The following is a 24,695-nucleotide window of genomic DNA, read 5'->3' on the forward strand; positions in this document are numbered from 1 at the left end:
ATTAAATCCCATGTTTTATACTAAAACCCTGACAAATGGTGAGACAGTCAGAAGGTCTTGGTTGGTGTATTCAGAAAGTAGTAACTTAGTATTTTTTTTTTTGTTGCAAGCGTTCAGCAGTACTCATGTAGTTGCCCTGTCTAGTACAGGAACATGTGATTGGAAAAATTTGGGGCAAAAGCTTATAGAACATGAACGGTCAGTGAAACATAAAGAAGCTCCTGCTAAGTGCAATGACTTGCATTTGAGGCTTAAGAATAGCTCCATCATTGATAACCACATTGAGAACATGATTAAGTCTGAGAGAAAATACTGGAGAAATGTTCTGGAAAGACTGCATGCAATCTGTCAGTACTTGTCCTAACATAACTTGGCATTTAGGGGTAGTGAGGATCAACTCTTTACAAGTGATAATGGCAACTTCCTCGGGTTAGTGCAGCTGTTGGGAAAGTTTGAGCAAGTAATACAAGAACATCTTTGTCGTATCAATAATGCTGAGATCCATGATCACTACTTGGGGAAAACCATTCAGAACGAGTTGATAATGTTAATGTCCAAGTCTGTCAGAGACAGTATTTTGCAAAAGATAAGAGATGTCAAGTACTACTCCATTATATTGGATTGCACTCCTGACTGCAGTCATCAGGAACAGATGTCACTGACTGTCCGTATTGCTGAATGCAATGAAAGTGTGGAAGTTAAGGAGTACTTCTTGTCCCTCCTCCAGATTACTGAGACTACTGGGGTTTTTCTCATGGACATTGTCTTAAATGAACTCAAACGTTTGGGAGTTCCACTAGAAAACTGCAGAGGCCAGGGTTATGACAATGGCTCTAATATGAAGGGGAAACATTCTGGTGTTCAGGCAAGAATCTGGTCTTTAAATCCATGTGCATTTTTTGTTTTTTGTACCCTGTGGCTGTCATAATCTCACTCTAGTAATTGGCGATGCTGCAAAGTCTTCAATAGATGCTGTTTCATTCTTTGGTAATTTGCAACAAATGTACACTCTGTTTACATCCTCTACTCAGAGGTACAAAATATTTTGTGATAATGTGTCAGGTCTAACTGTAAAGCCACTGTGTGAGACCAGGTGGAAGTGTAGGGTAGAAAGTGTGAAAGCAGTGAGATACCAAGTGGGTGCAATTTATGATGCCTTAGTTTCGGTGACAGACGCTACAAAAGGCAAGGATCCCAAGGCATATTCAGAAGCAGCATCACTGAGCAGTACAGTGAAAAGTGCTAAGTTTTTAATAGCACTGGCAGTCTGGTATGATGTATTAGTAAAGGTTGGAGAAGTCAGTAAACTTTTGCAAAGATCATCCATGCAAATTGATCAAGCAGTGATTCCGCTTGAAGAAGTGAACAGGTTTTTAAAAGAATATAGGGCCACAGGGTACGAAAAGGCAAAAGTGACTGCTGCTGAGATAGCTGAAGAACTGGAAGTAGAACTGAAGTTTCCTGGAGCAGATGAGGTGAGACCCAGGAAAAAGAGGAAGCTTTTTGGTTAGGAAGCCGATGATGACTGTCTAATTAGTCCTGAACAGAATTTTAAAGTTAACTTTTTCAACACTCTTGTTGATGTTGCACTGTCATCTGTGAAGGACAGGTTCACTCAACTTGCAGCTCATAGTGCTACTTTTGGCTTCCTCTACAACATAAAAGACCTCTGTACTGTTTCTGATGATAAGCTATTTCAGCTCAGTAAAGACTTGTAGAATCTTTTAACCCACAATGGCTCTGCTGATATCGATGATGCAACATCAACAAGAGTGTTGAAAGTTGACTTTACTATTCTGTTCAGGACTAATTACAGTAATTTGGTTCATAACCAAAAAGCCTTCTCTTTCCTGGGTCTCATCTCATCTGCACCAGGAAACTGCAATTCTACCTCCAGTGCTTAATCTAGCTCAGTAGCAGTTACTTTTGCCTTTTTGTACCTTGTGGCCCTGTATTATGTTAAAATACTTTTCAGTTCATCAAGCAGAATTGCTGCGTGATCAATTTGCATGGAAGAGCTTTGCAAATGTTTACTGACTCGTCCAACCTTCACTAATGCATCATACCAGACCACCAGCGCTATTAAAAACTTAGCACTTGTACTGCTCAGCAATGCGGCTTCAGATATGCCTTAGGATCCTTGTCTTTTGTAAGTTCTGCACTGAAACCAAGGCATTGGAAAGTGCACCCACTTCAGATCACACTGCTTTGACACTTTCTACCCTACACTTCCACCTGGTCTCACAAAGTGGCTTTACAGTTAAACCTGGCACATGATCACAAAATATTTTATACCTCTGAAGAGTGTAAATTCATTGCAGATTACCAAAGAATGAAACATCATCTATTGAAGACTTTGCAGCATCACCAATTACAAGACTGAGATTGTGACAGCCTCAGGGTACAAAAATGCATGTGGATTTAAAGAAGAGATTCTTGCCTGAACACCGGAATGTTTTCAATTCATATTAGAGCCAATATGTCATAACCCTGGCCTCTGCAGTTTTCTAGTGGAATTCCCAAACTTTTAAGTTCATTTAACATTGTCAGTGAGAAATCCACCAGCAGTCTCAGTAACCTGGAAGGACAAAAAGGACCCCTTTTCTTCCACTTTCATTGCATTCAGCAATATGGACAGTCAGTGACATGCAATGTTTCACAGTGACATGTTACACTTGTACAAACAGTCATGTCTGCATGAGGCACTTAAAAACAGTAGTGTTCAGATGGCACACAGTTCACGGTATAGATACTGTAACTGTCAGATAATTAAAGACTGGCAATGACCCTACTGCCATTATGCAACCACACCTTCATTACGCATGCTGAAACATTAGCAGATGGAAGAATAGGGTTCAGCTTTGTTCTAGCAATTCAGGTAAGCCAGTTACACTAGTAGAGAATAGTGCCTAGCTGACAGTACTTTGTGCTGCCCTACAGGAACTCTGGCAAAGTACAGAATTGTTATGCCTTCCGCTGTAGGATCAGACTACAGGGTACATCAGATGTGAAATCATGCATACTTTGCACACTGTTCATTCTCTACCTAGCTACTTACAAAAGCTGCACCTTGCACTGAGCAAATCATATCAGCATAGTCCATCTGGCAAGATTTCATTATTAATTGAGATCATAGCCAAGCCCACAAGTTTATCTTGTAACATAGTACTTGTTAATTATAGTTTGGAGAAACTTCACTCCCCAGATGCAACTGTCACATGCAGTGTCAACAAGTTCACTCAACTTGCAGCTCACAGTGCTACTTTTGGCTTCCTCTACAACATACAGAAACTCTTGGTAGTTACTGAAGATATTTCAATTCTGTCTGTTAACCCACTTTGAATCTGCTGATATTGATGCAATACTGCTGTATGAGGAATTAAGCACTTTATCACATTACTCCAAAGGGATTATCAGTGCTGGATGTCAATGTAATAAAGCAGGTATTAGTGGAGATATTCCCACAGGTAGTGGTAACTCTGCGCATTTTGTTGACACTGCCAGTGACAGTTCCATCTGGGGAGAGAAGCTTCTCCAAACTACAACTAACGTATTTAAGTACTATGTGACAAGATAGACTTGTGGGCTTGGCTATGATTTCAATTAATGAGATATCTTGCCAGATAGACTATGTTGATATAATTGATTTGCTCAGTGCAAGGCACGACAAGTGCAGCTTTAGTAAGTAGCTAGGTAGGGAATGAATAGTGTGCAAATTATGCATGATTTCACATCTGATTTACCCTGTAGTTAAGATTTTACAGTGCAAGGCATAACAATTGTGCAGTATGCCAGAGTTCCTGTAGGGAAGCACTACAGCAAAGTTGGTAGGAAAGCTCAAAGTACTGTCAGTTGGGCACTATTCTCTACTACTGTAACTGGCTGACCTGAATGGCTATAACAAAGTTGAACCCTGCTCTTGCATCTGCTAATGTTTCAGGGAATTGGTTATGGCTAGGCTTGTATAGGCCCTAGGGCCGATAGGTTCATAACCAATGAACCTATGTGTAATTAAAGGTGTAGTTGCATAATGCCAATAGGGTCAGTGCTAGTCTTTAATCAATTACCAGACAATTATACAGTATCTTTAACAGGAAATGTGCCAACTGAAACCTGTTTTTTAAAAGACTCCAGTAGACATGACAGTTTGTACAAGTGTAAGATTTCACTGTGAAACATTGCATATAGAAATGTACATCTAATGGCAACAGGGGAATAAAACCAGACTATTACAATGTCTGAAGCATGAACTGAACCACCTAAATGAATGTGTCTTGAAATGACTCAAGTGGACCTGACAGTTGGGCAAGTTAAACATTTAACTGTCAGACATTACATATAGAAATGTGTCTAGTAGCCAGCAATGAAATATAATCTGACAATATTTCAATGTCTTTAACATGAACTGTGCCTAACCTTTTCAAAATTACTCAAGCAGACCAGACACTTTTTGTACAAGTTACACATTTATTGTACAGTATTGCATATAGAAATGCATGTCTAGCAGCGGATAAAAATGTGAAAAATGTTGATGTCTAACATGAAGTGCACCAACTGAAATCTAATGTCTTCAACTTAAGTGGACCTGACAGTTTGTACAAGTTCAACACTTTACTGTTGAACACTGCATTTAGAAATGTACATCTAATAGCCAGCAAAGGAATACTTGAATGACAATTGTTGATGTCTTTCACATGAAGTGTGTCAATTCAAGTGGACCTGACACGTTTCATTGTCAAACATTACATATAGAAATGTACATCTAATGGCAGCAGTGAAATAAAACCTGACTACTACAATGTCTGAAGCATGAACTGAGCCAGCTAAATGAATGTCTTGAAGTTACTCAAGTGGACCTAACACTTTGTGCAAGTTAAACATTTAACTGTCAAACATTGCACATAGAAATGTCTAGTAGCCAGCAATTAAATAAAATCTGACAATATTTCAATGTCTTTAGCATTAATTGTGCCAACTGAAACCTAATGTTTTTAAATAGTCAAGCAGACCGGACAGTTTGTACAAGTGAAACACTTTATTGTTGAAGACTGCAGATAGAAATGTACATCTGGTAGCCAGCAAAGGAATACTTAAATGACAATTTTCGATGTTTTTCACATGAAGTGACGATTCAAGTGCACCTGACAGTTTATACAAGTGTCAAACATTGCATATAGAAATATACATGTAATGGGACAGCAATGGTATAAAGTCATCTGACAATATTAGAATGTCTTGAGTATGAACTGTATAAAGTAAATGTCTAGTAGCCAGCAATGAAATAAAATGTGACAATATTTCAGTATTTCAATGTCTTTAGCATTACCAATTGAAACCTGTTTTCAAATTAGTCAACCAGACCTGGCAGCTTGTACAAGTGCAAAATTTTACTGTCAAAGATTGCATATAAAAATGTACTTGACACAGTAATGGAATAAAATCATTTGACAATATCACGTCTCTCATCTTAAATATGTCTTCAAATTACTTGAGTGACCTGATAGCTGAAAATAGTACACTTTTTTTGTCTTTTTGGCTTTTCCCGGTTAGGGGTCGCCACAGCGGAACTCTGGTCCGCTAATGATTGGCAGTAGATTTTTTATGGTGACGAGTTGCCAGCCTGATGCCAAACTTCCAGCGAAGGCATGCCCTTTCACGCATATCTTTCAGATGCCACTCGACCGTGGGGAGGACATGCAGACTCCACACAGAAGGCACGCCAGCTGTTCTGTAAAACTGAATTTAAAGGTGCCACATCCATCTGTAACCCATAACGGATAAGAAACATTGCCAATACAATTGTGAGAAACCCGCTTGCTGTTGGTAAGTTGTAAGCAAAGTTCAAGACGTCAGTCACTGTAGTAGTAACACTGCTTTCCTTTTCTGCCTCTGGGTCAGCATACAGCTGCAGCACCACCACATCACAATGTGTAGCTGTCTGAAGTATGTGGACTTGATGGCTGACCTGTGAAGAGCATGAAGCACAACAGGGTATATAATAATGTTAATGTAGACTTGCTGCTACACTAGACCAAATGAGAACTTCTACACGTAAACATCAATGCACCTTGCAAAAAGAAGTTAATACTGCCAGATGACTGTAGATGAACACTACACTAGCAACAGATCAACCAGGTTTGTTAAGGAGAATTCGGCCTTCAATTGCAGTCAACTACACTACAAGGTGTCTTACAGTATGACTTGGGTTTTCATGCATTTAAACATTGAAAGAACTGGAGTGGATTTTGTGGGAGTGACCCATCTGTGGGCGTGGCTCAAACAGGAGTGTTCCTTGAGTTCGGTGTGGGTGGGGCTTAAGGGGCACCAGAGCAGTACTTCGCCTAGGGTGTCGTTTCAGCTAAGGCTGGCCCTGACTCCCAGGAATATAAATTCAAAGGGGGATATTTCAGGATGATGCTGTCACCGCTGCTCTTTTGTCTTGCCTTTAACCCATTAAGCTATGTACTTAACAAATTAGGTCATAGTTACAATTTGGTTTATAGAAAAAGTCTAAAGACTTCACATCTTCTTTTTGTGGATGACTTAAAACTGTGTATTTCATCAGATGAGGAGTTAAAAGCACAACTGGAAGTGGTAAAAACTTTCTCAGATTATATAAAAATGTCAATAGGTCTTGATAAATGTGCAAAAGCAATGTTTAAAGCAGGAAAGCTGCACATCCAAGAAAATATCAGTCTGGGACAGAAATGTGATATAAAGGAACTTGAGCAGGAGGGAGTGCATAAATATTTGGGAATTGATGAAGGACTGACAATAAAACTTGAACAAATGCAAACAAAACTCAGTAAGGAATATTTCAGAAGTCTAAATTTAATACTGAAAACAGACTGACATGTACGAACAGAGCCCAAACTATTAATCAATTTCCTCTTCCTGTTCTAACTTACAGTTTTGGGGTGACTGGTCCCAAAAGGTATTGAATCAGCTGGACAGGAAAGCAAGAAAAATGCTTCATGTTTATCAAATGATATATAAAAATCAGTATATACCACAATTAAATATTACTCGTTCTAAAGGAGGAATGGGCTTTCTCGAAACTGATTACATGTACAGATTTGCAGTCGTAGGACTGCATACATAGCTGTTTGACCACACTAGATCCAAATATAGTGAAAGTTTTAAAACATGAAGACAACAAATCTAAGATGACTTCTCTGCTTAGTTTAGCAAAAGCATATTGGTGTACAGCAGGAATGGAAACCAAACCAGAAATAGACAAAAATCAGGCAGCAAATAAATGTGGCAAAAAAAAAACAAAAGAAAGAATATATGGAGAGGGATCAGATGAGAAGGCAAAAAATGTGGGAAAGGCATGAATATATTTACAAGTACAAAAAACTCCCGGAACAACGTCATGTCAGTCAGGTAGTGAGCTACTTAAACAACGTCATGTCAGTCAGGTAGTGAGCTACTTAAACAACGTCATGGCAGTCAGGTAGTGAACTACTTAAACAACGTCATGTCAGTCAGGTAGTGAGCTACTTAAACAACGTCATATCAGTCAGGTAGTGAGCTACTTAAACAACGTCATGTCAGTCAGGTAGTGAGCTACTTAAACAACGTCATGTCAGTCAGGTAGTGAGCTACTTAAACAATGTCATGTCAGTCAGGTAGTGAGCTACTTAAACAACGTCATGTCAGTCAGGTAGTGAGCTACTTAAACAACGTCATGTCAGTCAGGTAGTGAGCTACTTAAACAACGTCATGTCAGTCAGGTAGTGAGCTACTTAAACAACGTCATGTCAGTCGGGTAGTGAGCTACTTAAACAACGTCATGTCAGTCGGGTAGTGAGCTACTTAAACAACGTCATGTCAGTCAGGTAGTGAGCTACTTAAACAACGTCATGTCAGTCAGGTAGTGAGCTACTTAAACAACGTCATGTCAGTCAGGTAGTGAGCTACTTAAACAACGTCATGTCAGTCAGGCAGTGAGCTACTTAAACAACGTCATGTCAGTCAGGTAGTGAGCTACTTAAACAACGTCATGTCAGTCAGGTAGTGAGCTACTTAAACAACGTCATGGCAGTCAGGTAGTGAGCTACTTAAACAACGACATGTCAGTCAGGTAGTGAGCTACTTAAACAACGTCATGTCAGTCAGGTAGTGAGCTACTTAAACAATGTCATGTCAGTCAGGTAGTGAGCTACTTAAACAACGTCATGGCAGTCAGGTAGTGAGCTACTTAAACAACGTCATGTCAGTCAGGTAGTGAGCTACTTAAACAACGTCATGTCAGTCAGGTAGTGAGCTACTTAAACAACGTCATGTCAGTCAGGTAGTGAGCTACTTAAACAACGTCATGTCAGTCAGGTAGTGAGCTACTTAAACAACGTCATGTCAGTCAGGTAGTGAGCTACTTAAACAATGTCATGTCAGTCAGGTAGTGAGCTACTTAAACAACGTCATGTCAGTCAGGTAGTGAGCTACTTAAAGAACGTCATGTCAGTCAGGTAGTGAGCTACTTAAACAACGTCATGTCAGTCAGGTAGTGAGCTACTTAAACAACGTCATGTCAGTCAGGTAGTGAGCTACTTAAACAATGTCATGTCAGTCAGGTAGTGAGCTACTTAAACAACGTCATGTCAGTCAGGTAGTGAGCTACTTATATGTTGGTTTACTAAGTCCATTAACATGTGGGAGAAATAGGCAAACGCAGGTTCTGTGAAAATGAATTCGAAACAGACACACATGTTGTTGGTGGATGTGATATACTAATGGCAGAGTGCCTGCATACTGGAAGGCATAATAATGTGGCAAGAATGTTGCACCGGGGATTGTGCAAATATTACAGTACTGAAGCCGATGAGCAGCACTAGAATCTTGAGCCCCAAAGCATTATAAAGAATGATGAAGTTTATACCACATGGGATCACCCATTACCAACAGTTCAAAAACAGATGTGAGAAAAACAAATATAACAGTCCATGAAAAGAAGACAAAGGTAACACTGATCACTGAAACTGCTACACCCAATAACTGCTAAGTCATAATTTACCAGGAGTTGCAGGTAGACAGAAGGGCAATGTGGAAGGATGCCCAGACAGTTACAACAGTAGCAGATGCAATGGGTCTCAGAAAAAAGAATTTACAGTCTTACTTAGATATGCTACTTTGGCTAACATCAAAGACTGAAACAGCACTCATTTCATAAACTTTAATCACACTTTGAGTTAGGAATGGAGTCCATTCCTGTCATGGTATTAGAAACCCAAAAGACTTGGAGAAATTAAACCCACTGATAAAAATTTTCAGTGATGGCCCTTAGTTCTGGGAATCCCTGTCTTCCAAGCTAAAGGAAAAAAAATACAGCCAGCAATTCTCATCTAAACTCAAACAATTCATAAATAGTCAAAAGTAATGCATAATCACATCACTTACTATTCTGAACTTGCACTTATACAAGATCTGTATTCTGACTATAGAAGATTTGCATTCTCCATTATGCCGCTTTTCTTTATATGAAAATTATTATTAATTAAAAACACAGCAAAGTAAAAAAGTTAGCTCAACACTGGACATTGGCACTAATTTTGGGTGTTGAGATAATCACTAATGCAACAATGCCTTCTTTCATACTTACTTAACTACGCATTTTTCAGTCTTTTTCAAGTCACTCTGTTTTTAACTTCTCCAAAAATTATATAACACTGAAGCAAGAGATACAACAAATTTCCTCAGATCTTTAATATTTTGGATACAAAGTTGATATCCACAGACTGGTTAGCCCATGTCAACCACTTTCACCTATTTGAAACTCATGGTGAAACAAGTTAGATGTTAATTTTTCAGTAAAGAGAACAAGATGGACTTATCTTACACTCCTCAAAAGCAAGTTTTTCTCAGAATATAGAGATTCTAACTAGAAATGCATATTTACTAGAAATGCATATTAACTAGAAATGCATATTACTGATATGCAGGTTCTCACAGTGTCAGCTGTTCTATGAAAGGGCACCTCTGCATAGGATATAATGACTCCCTAATACACCTGCAAGTTCTAAAATTGTGAAAAAAGTGACACTAAAGGAGAAAGTACAGTTGTGTACACTTACCATAAATGTAGATATTTGAGTGTATTCACTGTTGCAGTCATCACATTTGGGTAATCTGCTGGCAGGTTGCCCTCAATCGGCCTGATTAACAAAGTGTTGGGTCCTGCGTCGGTTGCTGTCCCTTCTTCCATGACGTCAGGTCGTTATGGGTATAAAACATGCAGCCAACGCCATTACATCAGTTTATCTTGCCCCATATGTCAGGTGCCCCCCAAATGGAGAGCAAAACATACATATATATATATATATATATATATATATATATATATATATATATATATATATATATATATATATTTATATATTTATTTATTCTTATTATATATATATATATATATATATTTATTTATTCTTATTTTATTTATTTTATTTATTTGTTTATTTATTTATTTAAATGTTATATATATATACGTATATAATTTAAAACACAAAAAATATACCTCCAAACAAAAGCAAATACACCAAAAAGGCTTTTAAGCATAGTAAAAGAAAGGAGATGTATAGTAAGAGAAAAACAGGGGGCTGGAGGGTGGGTAACCAGGACTGCAAAAGTGAATACACTCAAACATCTACATTTATGGTAAGTGTACACAACTGTACTATGTTCTTCATGTTTCACTATTGCAGTCATCACATTTGGGTAGAATCCCAAAGCTATGGTTGGGGAGGATGGATTTATACAGCATTAGGAGCAGCTATAAGGCCCTGCAGGACAGCAGTGGCAAAGCCAGCTCTGGATTTAGAGAAGAGAGGTAAATGGTAATGTTTGGTGAACATATGAACTGAGCTCAATGTAGCAGCTTCTAGAATGTCTCTGGTAGGAACCCCTCTGAGAAAGGCTGCAGAAGTAGATGTAGCCCTGGTGGAATGAGATCTGATCCCCTTGGGGACAGGTTTACCATGGTGCATGTAGCAGAGACTAATACAATGGCTTATCCATTTTGAAATAGTCTGCTTTGAAATAGCCTTTCCCTCTGCTCCTGCAGCAAATGCCACCAGAATTGTTCAGATTTTCTTAGAGATCTGGTCCTGTTTAAGTAGAATCTTAGTTGTCTGTGTACATCCAATGAATGCAGAATCCACTCACCCTTGTTCTGTGGATTTGGGAAGAAAGTTGGCAGATGAATGGTTTGATTAAGGGCCACACTCGATACCACCTTAGGCATAAAGGATGGATTGGTCCTGAGGGCCACCCTGTCTGGGTAAGAAATAATTAAAGGCTCCACTGCCGTAAGAGCCTGTAGTTCTGAAATCCTTCTAGCTGAAGTGACTGCTAAAAGAAAAGCTGTTTTCCAAGAGAAATATTAGGTCCGCAGTAGCAGCTGGCTCAAAAGGAGGTAGAGAGAGTTTTTCCAAAACAAAATTGAGGTCCCATGCAGGAGTAGGTGCTCTCCTGGGAGAGCTTAGATTTTTGGCCCCTCTGAGGTACTACTTTAGCAGAGGAAGAGAAAAGATGGGAGGCTCTGTGTTGTAATGAGCTGAAATGGCAGAGGCATGGATTTTTATGGAAGAAAAAGATAGGCCCTTGTGAAGCATCTCAGTTAAGTATTGCAGAATCTGAGGAATATTTGGCATTGCTGTGCTTATTCCTTGCACACTGCGGTGGTGGTGCTGCGGTAGCGTTGTCACCTCACAGTAAGACGTTTTCCTGTTCGATTCTCAGCTAGATCCTCTTCTGTGTGGAAACATGCATGAATGGGCGTACCTTCGTTGAAGGTTGTGTGTCAGAGCCGGAAACTCCGTACATAAAAAATCTACTGCCAATCATTAGTGGACCGGAGTTCCGCTGTGGTGACCCCTAACCAGGAAAAGCCGAAAGACACAACAACAACAGCTGTGCTTATTCCTTGTGCTTGGTTCCAGGCACAGAATGTTTTCCATTTGTCAGCATAAGATTTTCTAGTACTAGGCCTTCTAGCCTCCAAAATGACATCCATCACAGGTTTGCTGAGAGATGTAACTGGTGAAATTAGTTGATTAGCCATTCTGCAAGATTCAAAGTTTGGAGCTGAGTGTGCAGAATTTGACAGTTCTGCTGAGACAGTAGGTAAGGTGTCTGAGGCAGGTACCATGGAGGAAGATGCAAAATACTAAGCAGGAGCGGGTACCAGTGCTGGCGAGGCCAGTCCGGAGCAATCAGAATCATTTCTGATTTTTCCTGTCTGAATTTTAGTAAGACCTTGGAGAGCAGAGGTAGAGGGGGGAAAGGCATAGACTGATAGGTTTTTCCAGCTTAAGGCTAGAGCATCCACTTTCCAAGCTTTTTCGTGATGAATTCTTGTGCAGAATTTGTCCAACTGATAGTTTTGGGGTGAGGCAACAAGATCTATGTCTGGGCTCCCCCATTTGTGTGTCAACATGCTGAAGATTTGTGGATCCAGTTTCCATTTGTGTGGGTCCATAAGATTTCTGCTTAGTTCGTCTGCCAGAATATTTTGCTTTCCTGACAGGAATTGAGCTTGTAAATGTAGTTGATGAGTCAAGGCCATGTTCCACAATGCCATGGCTAGTCTGCAAAGAGGGTAGGAATGAGTACCCACCTGCTTGTTTATGTACCACATGACTGTGGTGTTGTCTGTCTTTATCAGTAGTTGTCCTGGATGAAGATGGTCCTTGAAGACTGTCAGAGCTTTCTGTACAGCTAGCATCTCTTTCTGGTTGATATGTAGGTGCATTTGATTTGGGCTCCATTGGCCCTGAATGCATCTCCCTGCCGGATGCCTCCCCCAAGCATAATCTGATGCATCTGTAGTCAGGGTTTGGGCGGCAGGGGGTGGAATGAATGACAGTCCCTTGTTTTGGTGGCAGGCCTCTGCCCACCATAGGAACTCTAGCTGCAGGCAAGGAATGATATGAATACATACACCTATGAATAAAAGGCTTACTTAGTTAAAATACCTAAATAAACATGTCGCTGACTTTGTAGCATTCTCATACCATAGTGTTTTTTTATTTATTAGCTAGGCGAACAAGTGTCTGACCTGGGAGCAGTATCTAATAAAGTGATCTTTGCAGAGTTAAACAGCATGCAAAAGGGGGTGGAACAAATCAAATCCTTTACCCTTTACTACAGAAAGCAGCTTGTTAACAGTTCAGATCCTTAGTCCTCTACAATAACTGCCCAACAAAATTATTACTAAACAAAACTGATTATAATTATTAAAATTATTTTCCCGTTTTTTGGTATTAAATAAATTCCCTGCTGGCTGTACTTCAAATTTCTAAGAAATGTCTTAACATTACCACTACTAATAATGAACAACAACTTTTTAGTTATTTGTTTTGTTTTATTAACCAGGTTAGTCTCACTAGGTTTTACTTTCAGGGGAGACCTGAGCTAACACATTAAACCTGTGGGAGAATATGCATCTTTCAGCATCTCTCTGGCAGGAATAGTACAAGAGCTACATTTTCCACATATGTTCCCCTTCGAGCCTGGTTCCAAAACTATAAAAACATTAGCGAAAAAAGAATGCAGTACTCAACAGGGCGAAATTACACAAGTGCTTTTCCTGATCACTGCATTTCCAGCTAAGCAAGACAAATGCCTTTAATATTAACATTCTTGGGTGAAAACAGATTTTTGTTTTCATTTTTGCGTAACTATTTCTCCACCCTTTATTTTTTTCTTTTTCGTATAACTATTTCTCCACCTGCCAAGGCCAATACATTTTTGCAATGTCTTACTCAGTTTCAATAGTGTAAGATTGCATTCCATAAAGTTAATGGAAAACAGTTTCCGTAACTTTAAATAGATGATCCAAGTCCAGATATGCAACATGTTTTCTAAAAATAGAACAACAAAAAAAAACCTAACGGTGGCCTTATTTGTGAAATGTCACATTCTGTTCACAATGAGATGCAACAGAAATATTACGTCACTTCACAAATTATACAGCCTTTAAAAACAGCATGTGCACAATTCACAGATAAGAATGAAACTTGTGGTTCTGGTCAGTTTTTAAAAATACACTAACCTGCCAACACAGGTGTTCTTTTCAACCGAATTTATTAGCACATTATGTTACGCTCCCTGCATACAACATATACGAGTATTCAATAGATCAGATGATTTAAATGTGCTTCCTGAAATAAGTAAACAATTAAGTACATTTTCTGGAGGGCCTTTTGAAACCTAGTTCTTTTTCATTATCTTAACCTCAAGTTCCTACACTGAGATGTTGTATTATTAGGTATAAGGGAGTTCACCTGACCTCTAAATTTACAGTTCGGAGACTAAATCTGTAAGTAAGTAAATACTGACATAAAGCCATAAATCTATAATACTCAAAGCCAGAACATCTGCAACAATGTAGAACAGACACACCTACACACAATGGGGACAGCTGACCAGATAAAAGATAGCCACTGCAGAAGGTGGTCTTGATGATTAGCCAGCATGATCAGGATTGCACATTTGGTACAGCTTACTATGAGGGGCCCTCTGCAACTGACACACACTTGGTGTGAAGCGTAAAGCGGATTCTTACAACTGTGAAGCAATGGCAGGAAGGACAAGGGAGACCATATGATTAGGAATCAAAGCACATATTAATGTAGCACAAGATGTAATAAAATAAGGAAACTGTGCTCCTGGAGAGAATCAAGCTACCCTGATTAGTGAGAGCACTCACAGAAGACCGAGTGGCAGTACTACAAATGACCACCAGGGACATGTTCGTGTAATGCATTAATGATCAGCTCTACCACTAGAACAGTGCTGGTGGCGTTAAGCAATGACTCAGCAGACTGAATGAACAACACAGTGTCTTTGGCAGTACATTTACCCATTAGAAGAGGGACCATTTGGTAAATGCAATATCTTCCTTATCAGGAGTTATGGAGACAAACAACTCATTGACTCTATAAATACAAATCCACAACTAGCAATGAACATCCAAATTGTAGAGGATGCATTCACCCAGATTCCAGAGAAAGAAAAACAAGATGGTGAATGGATACAGCAAAGAAGAACTGAGACAACACCTTCATAAGGAAGCTAGAGTTGTTACCAAATGATACTCCATCCTTGCCATTTATGCAGTCAACTCTGGTAAGCAGACAAGGAACTGGAGAAAAGTAGGAGGGGGCATTCCACTTCAGTCTACAGTGAACGTGTCTCCTGCTGAACATACCCTTTGCCTGTTCAATAAAGTTGAACTCCGAAGTGCCCCATGTCCAAAATATTGTTAGTATGCTATATAGTAACAGATGGCAATACAGAGCTCTCCAAGGCAAAATACAGAAAAAGTCCATTTAGGTTCAAACAATCATATACCAAGTGGCATCTATCATGCATAAAGAGACTACATAAATCCCTGATGTAGCAGATGTATCACAGATTAAACAGTGTCCCCTGTGGAATCACTCATACAGGATGTGCTTACTGAAGCTGCCAAGGTCCAGATTAACCAACCCTTCCTTCCACCAACAATTTTAAGAACATTCAGGAGTAGAAAGTTGCCCCTTCTGCACAGATATTTTCTTTGATAGAGACTAGGATTTTTTGGGGATAGGGACTCAGATTATGCTAGTAAATCTTCCAATCCCATCAGGTTTGTCTAGAGGACCAGATGGAGGAGGGTCTACCAAATGCAAGTTGTAACTGATTCTGAAAATGATCAGGATCCACTTCCCCTGGCTGATGGTTCTCCAAAATTAGGAAGTCCAGGAAAATGGCCTCCAGTGGGCAGACCTGGCAGACATTCATGACTGCTACTGGGCTATCTGGGAAATTAGCCTTTTATGCAGCTTCATGATCTCTGAAGGTGGTAACATCATGTGATGCTTGTGTAGTAACTTCAACTTACACAGAGGACTTTCTTCTAGGAGCATAGACTAGTCTACTGGAGGAAAAAGGAACAGTGGGTGACCATACGTAACCTCTATGGTATCGAACACCGGAGATTTTGAATTTTGCACTTCTACTCCTCACGCACGCACGCACACACACACACACACACACACACACACACACACACACACACACACACACACACACACACACACACCATCCTCACCCCACACAAACTCTATACTACATAAAAGCAGGGGGGCAAGCTCCCCTGCAGCCCCTACACCCCCCTACTAAAATATTCTCGCTCCAAGGTCGCAATACATACAAACACACACAAAACACCATCACACAAGCTACATTCACCTCGCACACACACATCACAGCAACAAAACACACTGACACATACCACAGCCCCTACCCAAAACTCTTAACGCACACACACACTTACCTGAATCCATAACCACAGCGAAAGCTCAGAAGTGTGAAATTCAAAACGTCTGGTATTCGAGATTTTGAATTTCACTCTTCTAAGGATTCTACTTTATGGGCTCGAAATACTGAATTTCGATATTTCAGTATTTCTAGCTTCTAACATGAATCCCTCCTCAGCACATGTCCAAACCAACGCAATCTCACCTCTCTGGTTTTGTCTCCAAACCGTCCAACCTGGTCTGACCCTCTAATATACTTATTCCTAATCCCGTCTACCCTCGTCACACCCAGTGCAAATCTTAACATCTTTAACTCTGCCACATCCAGCTTTGACTCTTGCCTTTTTGTCAATGCCACTGTCTCCAACCCATATAACATAGCTGGTCTCACTACCTCTCGTAGACCTTCCCTTTCACTCTTACTGGTACTCGTATGTCACAAATCACTCCTGACACTCTTCTCCACCCACTCCATCCTGCCTGTACTCTCTTCCTCACCTCTCTTCCACACTCGCCATTAGTCTGAACTGTTGATACCAAGTATTTAAACTCATCCACCTTCGCCACCACTACTCCTTGCATCCTCACCATACCTCTATCATCCCTCTCATTCACACACGTATATTCTGTCTTAGTCCTGCTGACCTTCATTCCTCTTCTCTCTAGAGCATATCTCCACCTCTCCAGGGTCTCCTCCACCTGTTCCCTACTCTCACTACATATTACAATGTCATCTGCAAACATCATAGTCCACGGGGACTCCTGTCTGATCTCATCTGTCAACCTGTCCATCACCACTGCAAATAAGAAAGGGCTCAGAGCTGATCCTTGATGTAATCCCACCTCCACCTTAAACACATATGTCACTCCCACTGCAGATCTCACTGCTGTCAGAGAACCCTCGAACATATTATGTACCACTCTTACATACCTCTCTCACACTCCCGACTTCCTCATACAATACCACAACTCCTCTCTAGACACCCTGCCATATGCTTTCTCTAAGTCCACAAAGACACAATGCAACTCCTTCTGACCTTCTTTGTATTTCTCCAACAACACTCTCAGAGCAAATATTGCATCTGTAGTGCAATTTCCTGGCATGAAACCATACTGCTGATTACTAATCTACACCCCCTACTTAACCTAGCTTCTACTACTCTTTCCCACAATTTCATGATGTGACTGATCAGTTTTATCCCTCTGTAGTTACTACAGCTCTGCACATCACCCTTATTCTTAAAAATGGGTACCAGAACACTTTCTCCACTCCTCAGGCATCCTCTCACTTTCCAAGATTTCATTAAACAACCTGGTTAAAAATTCCACTGTCGTTTCTCCTAAACACCTCCAAGCTTCCACAGGTATGTCATCTAGACCAACAGCCTTTCCATTCTTCATCCTCTTCATAGCTATCCTTACTTCCTCCTTGCTAATCCATTGCATTTCCTGATTCACTATCCCCACATCATCCAACCTTCTCTCTCTCTCTCATTCTCTTCATTCATCAACCCCTCAAAGTACTCTTTCCATCTGCTCAACACACTCTCCTCCCTTGTGAGTATGTTTCTCTCATTATCCTTTATCACCTTTACCTGCTGCACATCTTTCCTAGCTTGGTCCCTCTGTCTAGCCAATCAGTACAGGTCCTTTTCTCACTCCTTAATGTCCAACTTTTCATACAACTCTTCATATGCCTTATCCTTAGCTTTCGCCACCTCTCTCTTTGCCATGCACCTCATTTCCTTATACTCCTGTCTACTTTCTTCATCTAACAATCCCACTTCTACTTCGCCAACCCCTTTCTCTGTATACTCTCCTGTACTTCCTCATTCCACCACCAGGTCTCCTTGTCCTCCTTCCTCTGAACTACGAAAAAAAGCTAAAAAAAAAAATCAGGCTTGATTAAAAAAAAAAAATTACACAAATATTCAATCAAAGCACAAAAACAACCAACAAAAGTTCTGGTCTGCCATCAACAAAATTCTACAACCAGTTAATACTGGCACTCCTTCCCCATCAGCCAGTAACTCTACAGACGATATTGCCGCACAGTTTAATAAATACTTTACAGAATCTATCCTAGCCCTTACAAACAACTGTCCTCATCTCCACCAAACCTCACACCCCCAGCTCCGAATAACAAATAATTTTCCCTATGACTAGCCTTAACAAAAACAAAGAAAATTCCTAAATAAACTCAAACCCACAACCCTTGCAACAAATAAACTACCTGCAGAATTCGTCATAATAGCTGCTAAATCCATTTTATACTCAGTCTCTGTACTAATCAATCAGTCCATCTCAGAAGTACATATCCCTGCCCTCTGGAAAATATGTTATAATACCACTACATAAAGGTGAGAACTTTACAGAACTATCAGACTACTGTCCTACTGCCATCGTGTCACCCTTATCAAAAATCCTTGAAAGATGCATACATTTACAAATTCTAAATTACCTCTTAGACAACAAATGTCTGTCTAACAGTCAGCATGGTTTTCGCCCCTAACATAGAACTTCCACAGCCCTTATCAGCTTTACTAATACAATTAATCAATACCGGAATGAAGGTAACCTTGTTTTTGTCCATCTTTCTGGATCTCTCAAAGGCTTATGACACAGTTTCCCACAATAAACTCTTATATGCACTCTCTGAACTTAATCTAAGATTCTCCACTATTGCATGGTTCCAAGACTACCTTATCAGGTTGCAGTCAGGCAGTAAAATGGCAAACAAAGCTATCTCCCCTTCTGCCAGTAACCTTAGGAGTTCACAATGGTCTAGACTTGGACCACTTCTTTCTACCACATTTACTAACAACCATCACACTGCTACCTTAGTCCAATATACAGATGATTCAACCCTAATCTGTTCTGCCCCATCACTCCAGCAGCTTCAAAAATAATACAAGAATCCTTTACTGTGGAAGAAACCTAGCTATCCAATGCCCAGCTCATACTTAACCCAAACAAAACTAAGCTTATGTTGTTTCACCCCACTAAAACCACTGATCCCACCACCAGATTCATAATTACTTTAAGTAATAATATCTCAATTACACCAGTCACCCAAACCAAACTTCTAGGTGTTATAGATCAAAACATGAAATTTGAATTTCATATTGCCCAAACTATCAAGAAAGTACATTAAAAAACTCAGAACCCTATACAGATGTAAAAAATACCTTAACGAGGATATCATCATCATCATCATCACTAGATCACACCTAGTCTCTATGCATTCCCCATACTCACTAATCTTAATAAAGCATAAAGCGGACTTAACTAAATTAATCAGCTGTTACAGCAAAATAGCAAAATTCACTACTGATTCAGCGTATAGATCCTATCACTGGCAGACCCTTAAACAACTATCTTGGTTAGAACTAGCAAATCTGCTCACTTTTAATCAAATTATAATGACCCATCACATACTTCACTAATCTGAAAAAACACCAGCGCTACAGGTCCTATTACACCACTACTCAAACAATAGTACACTAAGATCCAGTAACAAATCACTAATAAACACCACCAGGAGACTACCTGTATTCCAATTACATAGCAAAAACCTGGAACAATTTGCCTCTTAACATTATGTCCGCAGTCAACAAAACAACCTTTAAAAACCTTCTCAAATGCCACTTAAGTAGTTCGTGGATCTGTAAGTGTTCTGACCCAGGTTAAGAAATGAGAAAAGAGATGATGAGTGACGACATCTAATCCCACTTAAATAGTTTGTGGATCTGTAAGTGTTCTGACCCAGGTTAAGAAATGAGAAAAGAGATGATGAGTGACGACATCTAATCCCACTTAAATAGTTCGTAGATCTGTAAGTGTTCTGACCCAGGTTTAGAAATGAGAAAAGAGATGATGAGTGACGACATCTAATCCCACTTAAATAGTTCGTGGATCTGTAAGTGTTCTGACCCAGGTTTAGAAATGAGAAAAGAGATGATGAGTGATGACATCTAATCCCACTTAAATAGTTCGTGGATCTGTAAGTGTTCTGACCCAGGTTTAGAAATGAGAAAAGAGATGATGAGTGATGACAACTAATCCCACTTAAATAGTTCGTGGATCTGTAAGTGTTCTGACCCAGGTTTAGAAATGAGAAAAGAGATGATGAGTGACGACATCTAATCCCACTTAAATAGTTCGTGGATCTCTAAGTGTTCTGACCCAGGTTTAGAAATGAGAAAAGAGATAACGACATCTGCAGTCACAAAGCTGCATGCATTTCTACTGGCAGCCACTCCAACGCCTTCTGCATAAGGGTTGCATATACCTACCTAAACTGATAAGCCTTACCATTTAATTATGGTATACACTAAGCAGATAACAAAACATGACAGACGCAGTTAGGAAAGCTGGTGACAAGATGCCAGTCTTATTTCATATTTCTGTTTTGAAAGCCTGATTTACTTCTGCTAAAATGTTTGTTAAAAAAAAAAAAAAAAAAGCAGTGGATTGTGCAGAAGACTGCCTACTTTCCAAGAATATCCAGGGAAATATGTAAATGACTAGCATAAAATATACAAGACAAGTAGTTGAAACATGTGCATATAACAGACAAGAAAATAAAGTGAATACAGGATTTAAGGACCTTGAAAATAAGATTACAGTATGACAGCGATGAAATCACTGCATCCTGACAGAGCAATACAAGACAAAGTACTATGGTACACCCTAAGGCTTGCACGAGGCAGGTGACAATGCACTCAGTCCTCCTGGACACTGAAGTCAACCCTGACTATACAGGCAGCAACTGTGACCCTAAGGCCTGTACGAGGCAGATGACAACAATGCACTCAGTCCTCCTGGACACTGAAGTCAACCCTGACTATACAGGCAGCAACTGTGACCCTAAGGCTTGCACAAGGCAGGTGACAATGTACTCGGTCCTCCTGGACACTGAAATCAAGCCTGACTATGCAGGCAGCAACTATGCAACAGGAAGAAAAGCTCTGCATGTTGTAGGCACAACGATGTTGCTAGCACAGTCAGAAGAAATGAGAAGGGAAGAAAAAAAGAACTGACCAGTTTGATTTAAAAAAGATAGAAACATGAAAAAACACATTAATGAATGTAGTGAATTATTTCAGGTTAGATTTAAAAGTCTGAAAATTGACACTAAATACCCGAAATGAAGTAGTCAAACATCAGCTTTTGGCACTACAAAGGATGAGAGACTGATAGCGTGAAAAGTATGTTTGGAAGGAGGTAACAAAAAGTGTTATAAGGTTGTCTGGAAACACCTAATTACGCATTCCATGAAAAGCTTGTCTCCTTCAGGAGGAATTTGTATTCTGACTCACTAGAAGTAGGAGAGTTAGACAACAGAACTGCCATGTCTGCAGTTGCATTACTGTATTATAACTAGTGAAGTGGAAGAAGCCCAAAGTGTACTTTATGAGGTGTAAGTCCCCAGCCATCAGTATTGCTAGATGTGGGAGAAAGACCATGGTGGATGCAGCAGACGAAGTGCACACTGCTGCTGACAAGCACAAATGCATCGTAAATGTGTTGCAAAATAAAATGTAGTAGTGTGCCAAGTGGCACTCTGTGGTATGCACCAAAATGTACATTATTGTTGTCTGAAATAAAGACAAAGAACCACAAGGCCTTTATACTGTTACTGGTGAGAGAACCAAACAAGCGCAAGTCAGTACAACAGCAACACTACAATGTGAAACAGCTGATTTGCAATAAATTACTGTCCAAGCTGACTCTACTGCTGACAGCAGCTGGAGACTGAGAACTAAAAACAGCAATAAATTATGACAGAGGGTAATTTCTGTACTGAGGAGGAGTGGATATCTATAATATGAATGACCCAATAAAGATCCTGAGATCAATCCACTGTCTTTTTAAAAGGTTTTAATATTACTGGTATTCTCACAAGCTGCCCTCCACATCTACCCACCAAACAGGCAAGATAAAGACATACCTGTATGACTGCAGGATGTCAATGAGTCCGATGTACAGTAGAAGCCGCTCTCCTTTGCCATTCACAGCAGGAATGCCTCCCATTCTAATTAAAAAGAAAAAGAGTGACATGCACTTAACTTTCACAAAGTCCAAACATTCCGGTATCAGAGAAAAAGTATACAAATAACTACAAAAAAAGGCAGAAGAGTGTAACTAGGTTGCCAAGAGGAAAGACATTTTACCTCTAAGTTTCACACGTTTTCCAGTGAAATGCATTTAACATTACCTTCATTACATTCAACGTATCATGGGAGGCACCTCATTTGGATACATTTCAACATCTGTCTTTCATGCACGAGCAAAAGTCTTCAGCAATCCTGAACAGGTTTAAGTAGGTAATGAAGGAATGACTGGGGAGGGAGTTAACCATTACAATTAGCTATTATTCATTCAACGTACTTACTGTTAGCACTCCACTAGGGTTGGCAGTGGCAAAATGATTTCTAGGTGAAGCCCCTTCCACTCCCCACTGGCTATCCAAACTAAGCCTGTGACCCCCCATTATAGCCCCCCTAGCTACTCGCTCCCTATCTGCTCCCCCAACTCACTCCAGTACTCTTAGACAGATTAGACTTTCATAGTCTGACCTCTTCTTCTTGACCAACTGGAAAGTTTCCTATAGTCAACAAGCCTCTGGCAAGACTACCCGTTACATTGTTTGAATACCAGCCTATCTCTGTTCCCTTCATCCATTCAAGGACACAGGAATTTTTATCTCAAAATATGAAGCGACTATGCTGTACGTTGCTACAATTAATGATATGTTGCTACAATTAATGATACGACTAAGTTCTATTTATTTATTGGTACAAAATGTACAGCACAGACCTTTACCTGATCCAGTCACGGCATGTCTACATTATATCTTATCCAACAGCACCACCTAGTGGCTTGAAACACACAAAGAGTGCATTTTATTCAACTGTGTGTTTAATATTAAGTAATTTACTGTAATGTACTTATTCTAGTCACCCTCCTTAGCTGTGATAAATATACTGCAAACCACATATAGCTCTACCTTCCGCCTAATATATACATTTTTTAAAAACTGTACTACAGCTCATGGTTATCTTTTTCTTTACTTTCTTTTAACAACCCCACCACACTCTGCCATCTCTCCTTTTGTTGTAAATACAGAGCGGACTAGAAAAACCACACCAGGTCCCAAGTTACAATTCAACCTCCTGTTTTTTCCAGCCTATGAACAAGCAACCTCTAAAGCACTTAATTTCAATCCAAAAAAAAATATTAATTTTCAACCTACTTACTCTTAGCACTCCACCAGGGTTGGCAGTGGCAAAGTGATTCCTAGGTGAAGCCCCCTTCCACCCCCCATTGGCTATTCAAACTAAGCCTGTGACCTCCCACTACTTGCTCCCTTCTCTGCTCCCCCAACTCACTCAAGTACTCAGACAGATTAGACTTTCACAGTCTGACTTCTTCTTGACCAACTGGAAAGTTTCCTATACTCAACAAGCCTCTGGCAAGACTACCCATTACATTGTTTGAATACCAACCTATCTCTGTTCCCTCCATAAAGCACAGTCGCCTGTCAAAAGTTTATAGATTGTCTCTGTAAGTCATCTACCTGTACGGCTTGATGTAGCCCCGCTCCTTACCCCACATCACCTGACTCACTTGCCACACCCACTACCCAATCACAAAAAAACAACTCTACAACTATTAGCCACACTCAGACCCACTAAACCACCATCCCCCTCTCCTCCAACCAACCAATTACTAAACACACTCTTCTACTCAACTAAACCAACTCTTCTCATATCCCTTCTCTCCTCCCCCACCCACACTCCCGCACTACACAGACCTCACAGACACCATGACACCAATCCTCCACTCCCGCTACCCATACTATCCATATACTTCTGCTTTCTCTAACCACCTGTCTCTACTTAATCACCATTAGTACTACTTACACCCACCGACTCATCAATATGCACTGGAACAAATCCCCCACCTTTCCCCAAACCATAAGTAACCCTTCCATACTTACAAACACATATCCAGTCACTAAACACCCTTTCCTTTTTCAACTCACCTCCCCAATCCATTACACCTCACAAACAAAAAAAACACCCTAACCTCAAACATCACTTTTTAATGGTACTCTACCTTAAAACCATTACTAACATTGCAGCCCAACTACTACTGGGAGGGAACATCCACCCCAACCCTGGTCCAACAACTAGCTCCAATGGCACACCCAACCCCAACCTCCCTTTCAAGCAAAAACCCATCAACATGATTATACTGAACCTAAACATTCGTAGTATCTTAAACAAAATAGAAGAGCTACATTCAGCTATTTCTCTATACAACCCCAGACATAATGGCCATCACAGAAACATGGCTTAAACCCCCATATTAAAGACAACACTATAA

General features: G+C 40.0%; 1 protein-coding gene across 8 annotated transcripts in view; it reads right to left on the reverse strand.

Annotated features, from left to right (window-relative positions):
* PIP5K1C (phosphatidylinositol-4-phosphate 5-kinase type 1 gamma) overlaps nt 1–24,695 on the reverse strand; it is a 1,117,364-nt gene that overhangs the window by 159,997 nt on the left and 932,672 nt on the right. For 7 of the 8 annotated variants that reach the window (XM_044053870.1, XM_044053872.1, XM_044053871.1 and 4 more), the window contains one exon: nt 22,255–22,338. In XM_044053870.1, the coding sequence (XP_043909805.1) occupies nt 22,255–22,338 (84 nt within the window). Of the gene's footprint in view, nt 1–4,510; nt 5,966–22,254; nt 22,339–24,695 lie in introns of those variants that run through there. The other variant, XM_044053873.1, reaches the window with a different exon arrangement.

Source organism: Protopterus annectens, chromosome 13.part0 (genome assembly GCF_019279795.1).
Source record: "Protopterus annectens isolate FY-2018-M chromosome 13.part0, PAN1.0, whole genome shotgun sequence".
Taxonomy (NCBI): Eukaryota; Metazoa; Chordata; order Ceratodontiformes; family Protopteridae; genus Protopterus; species Protopterus annectens.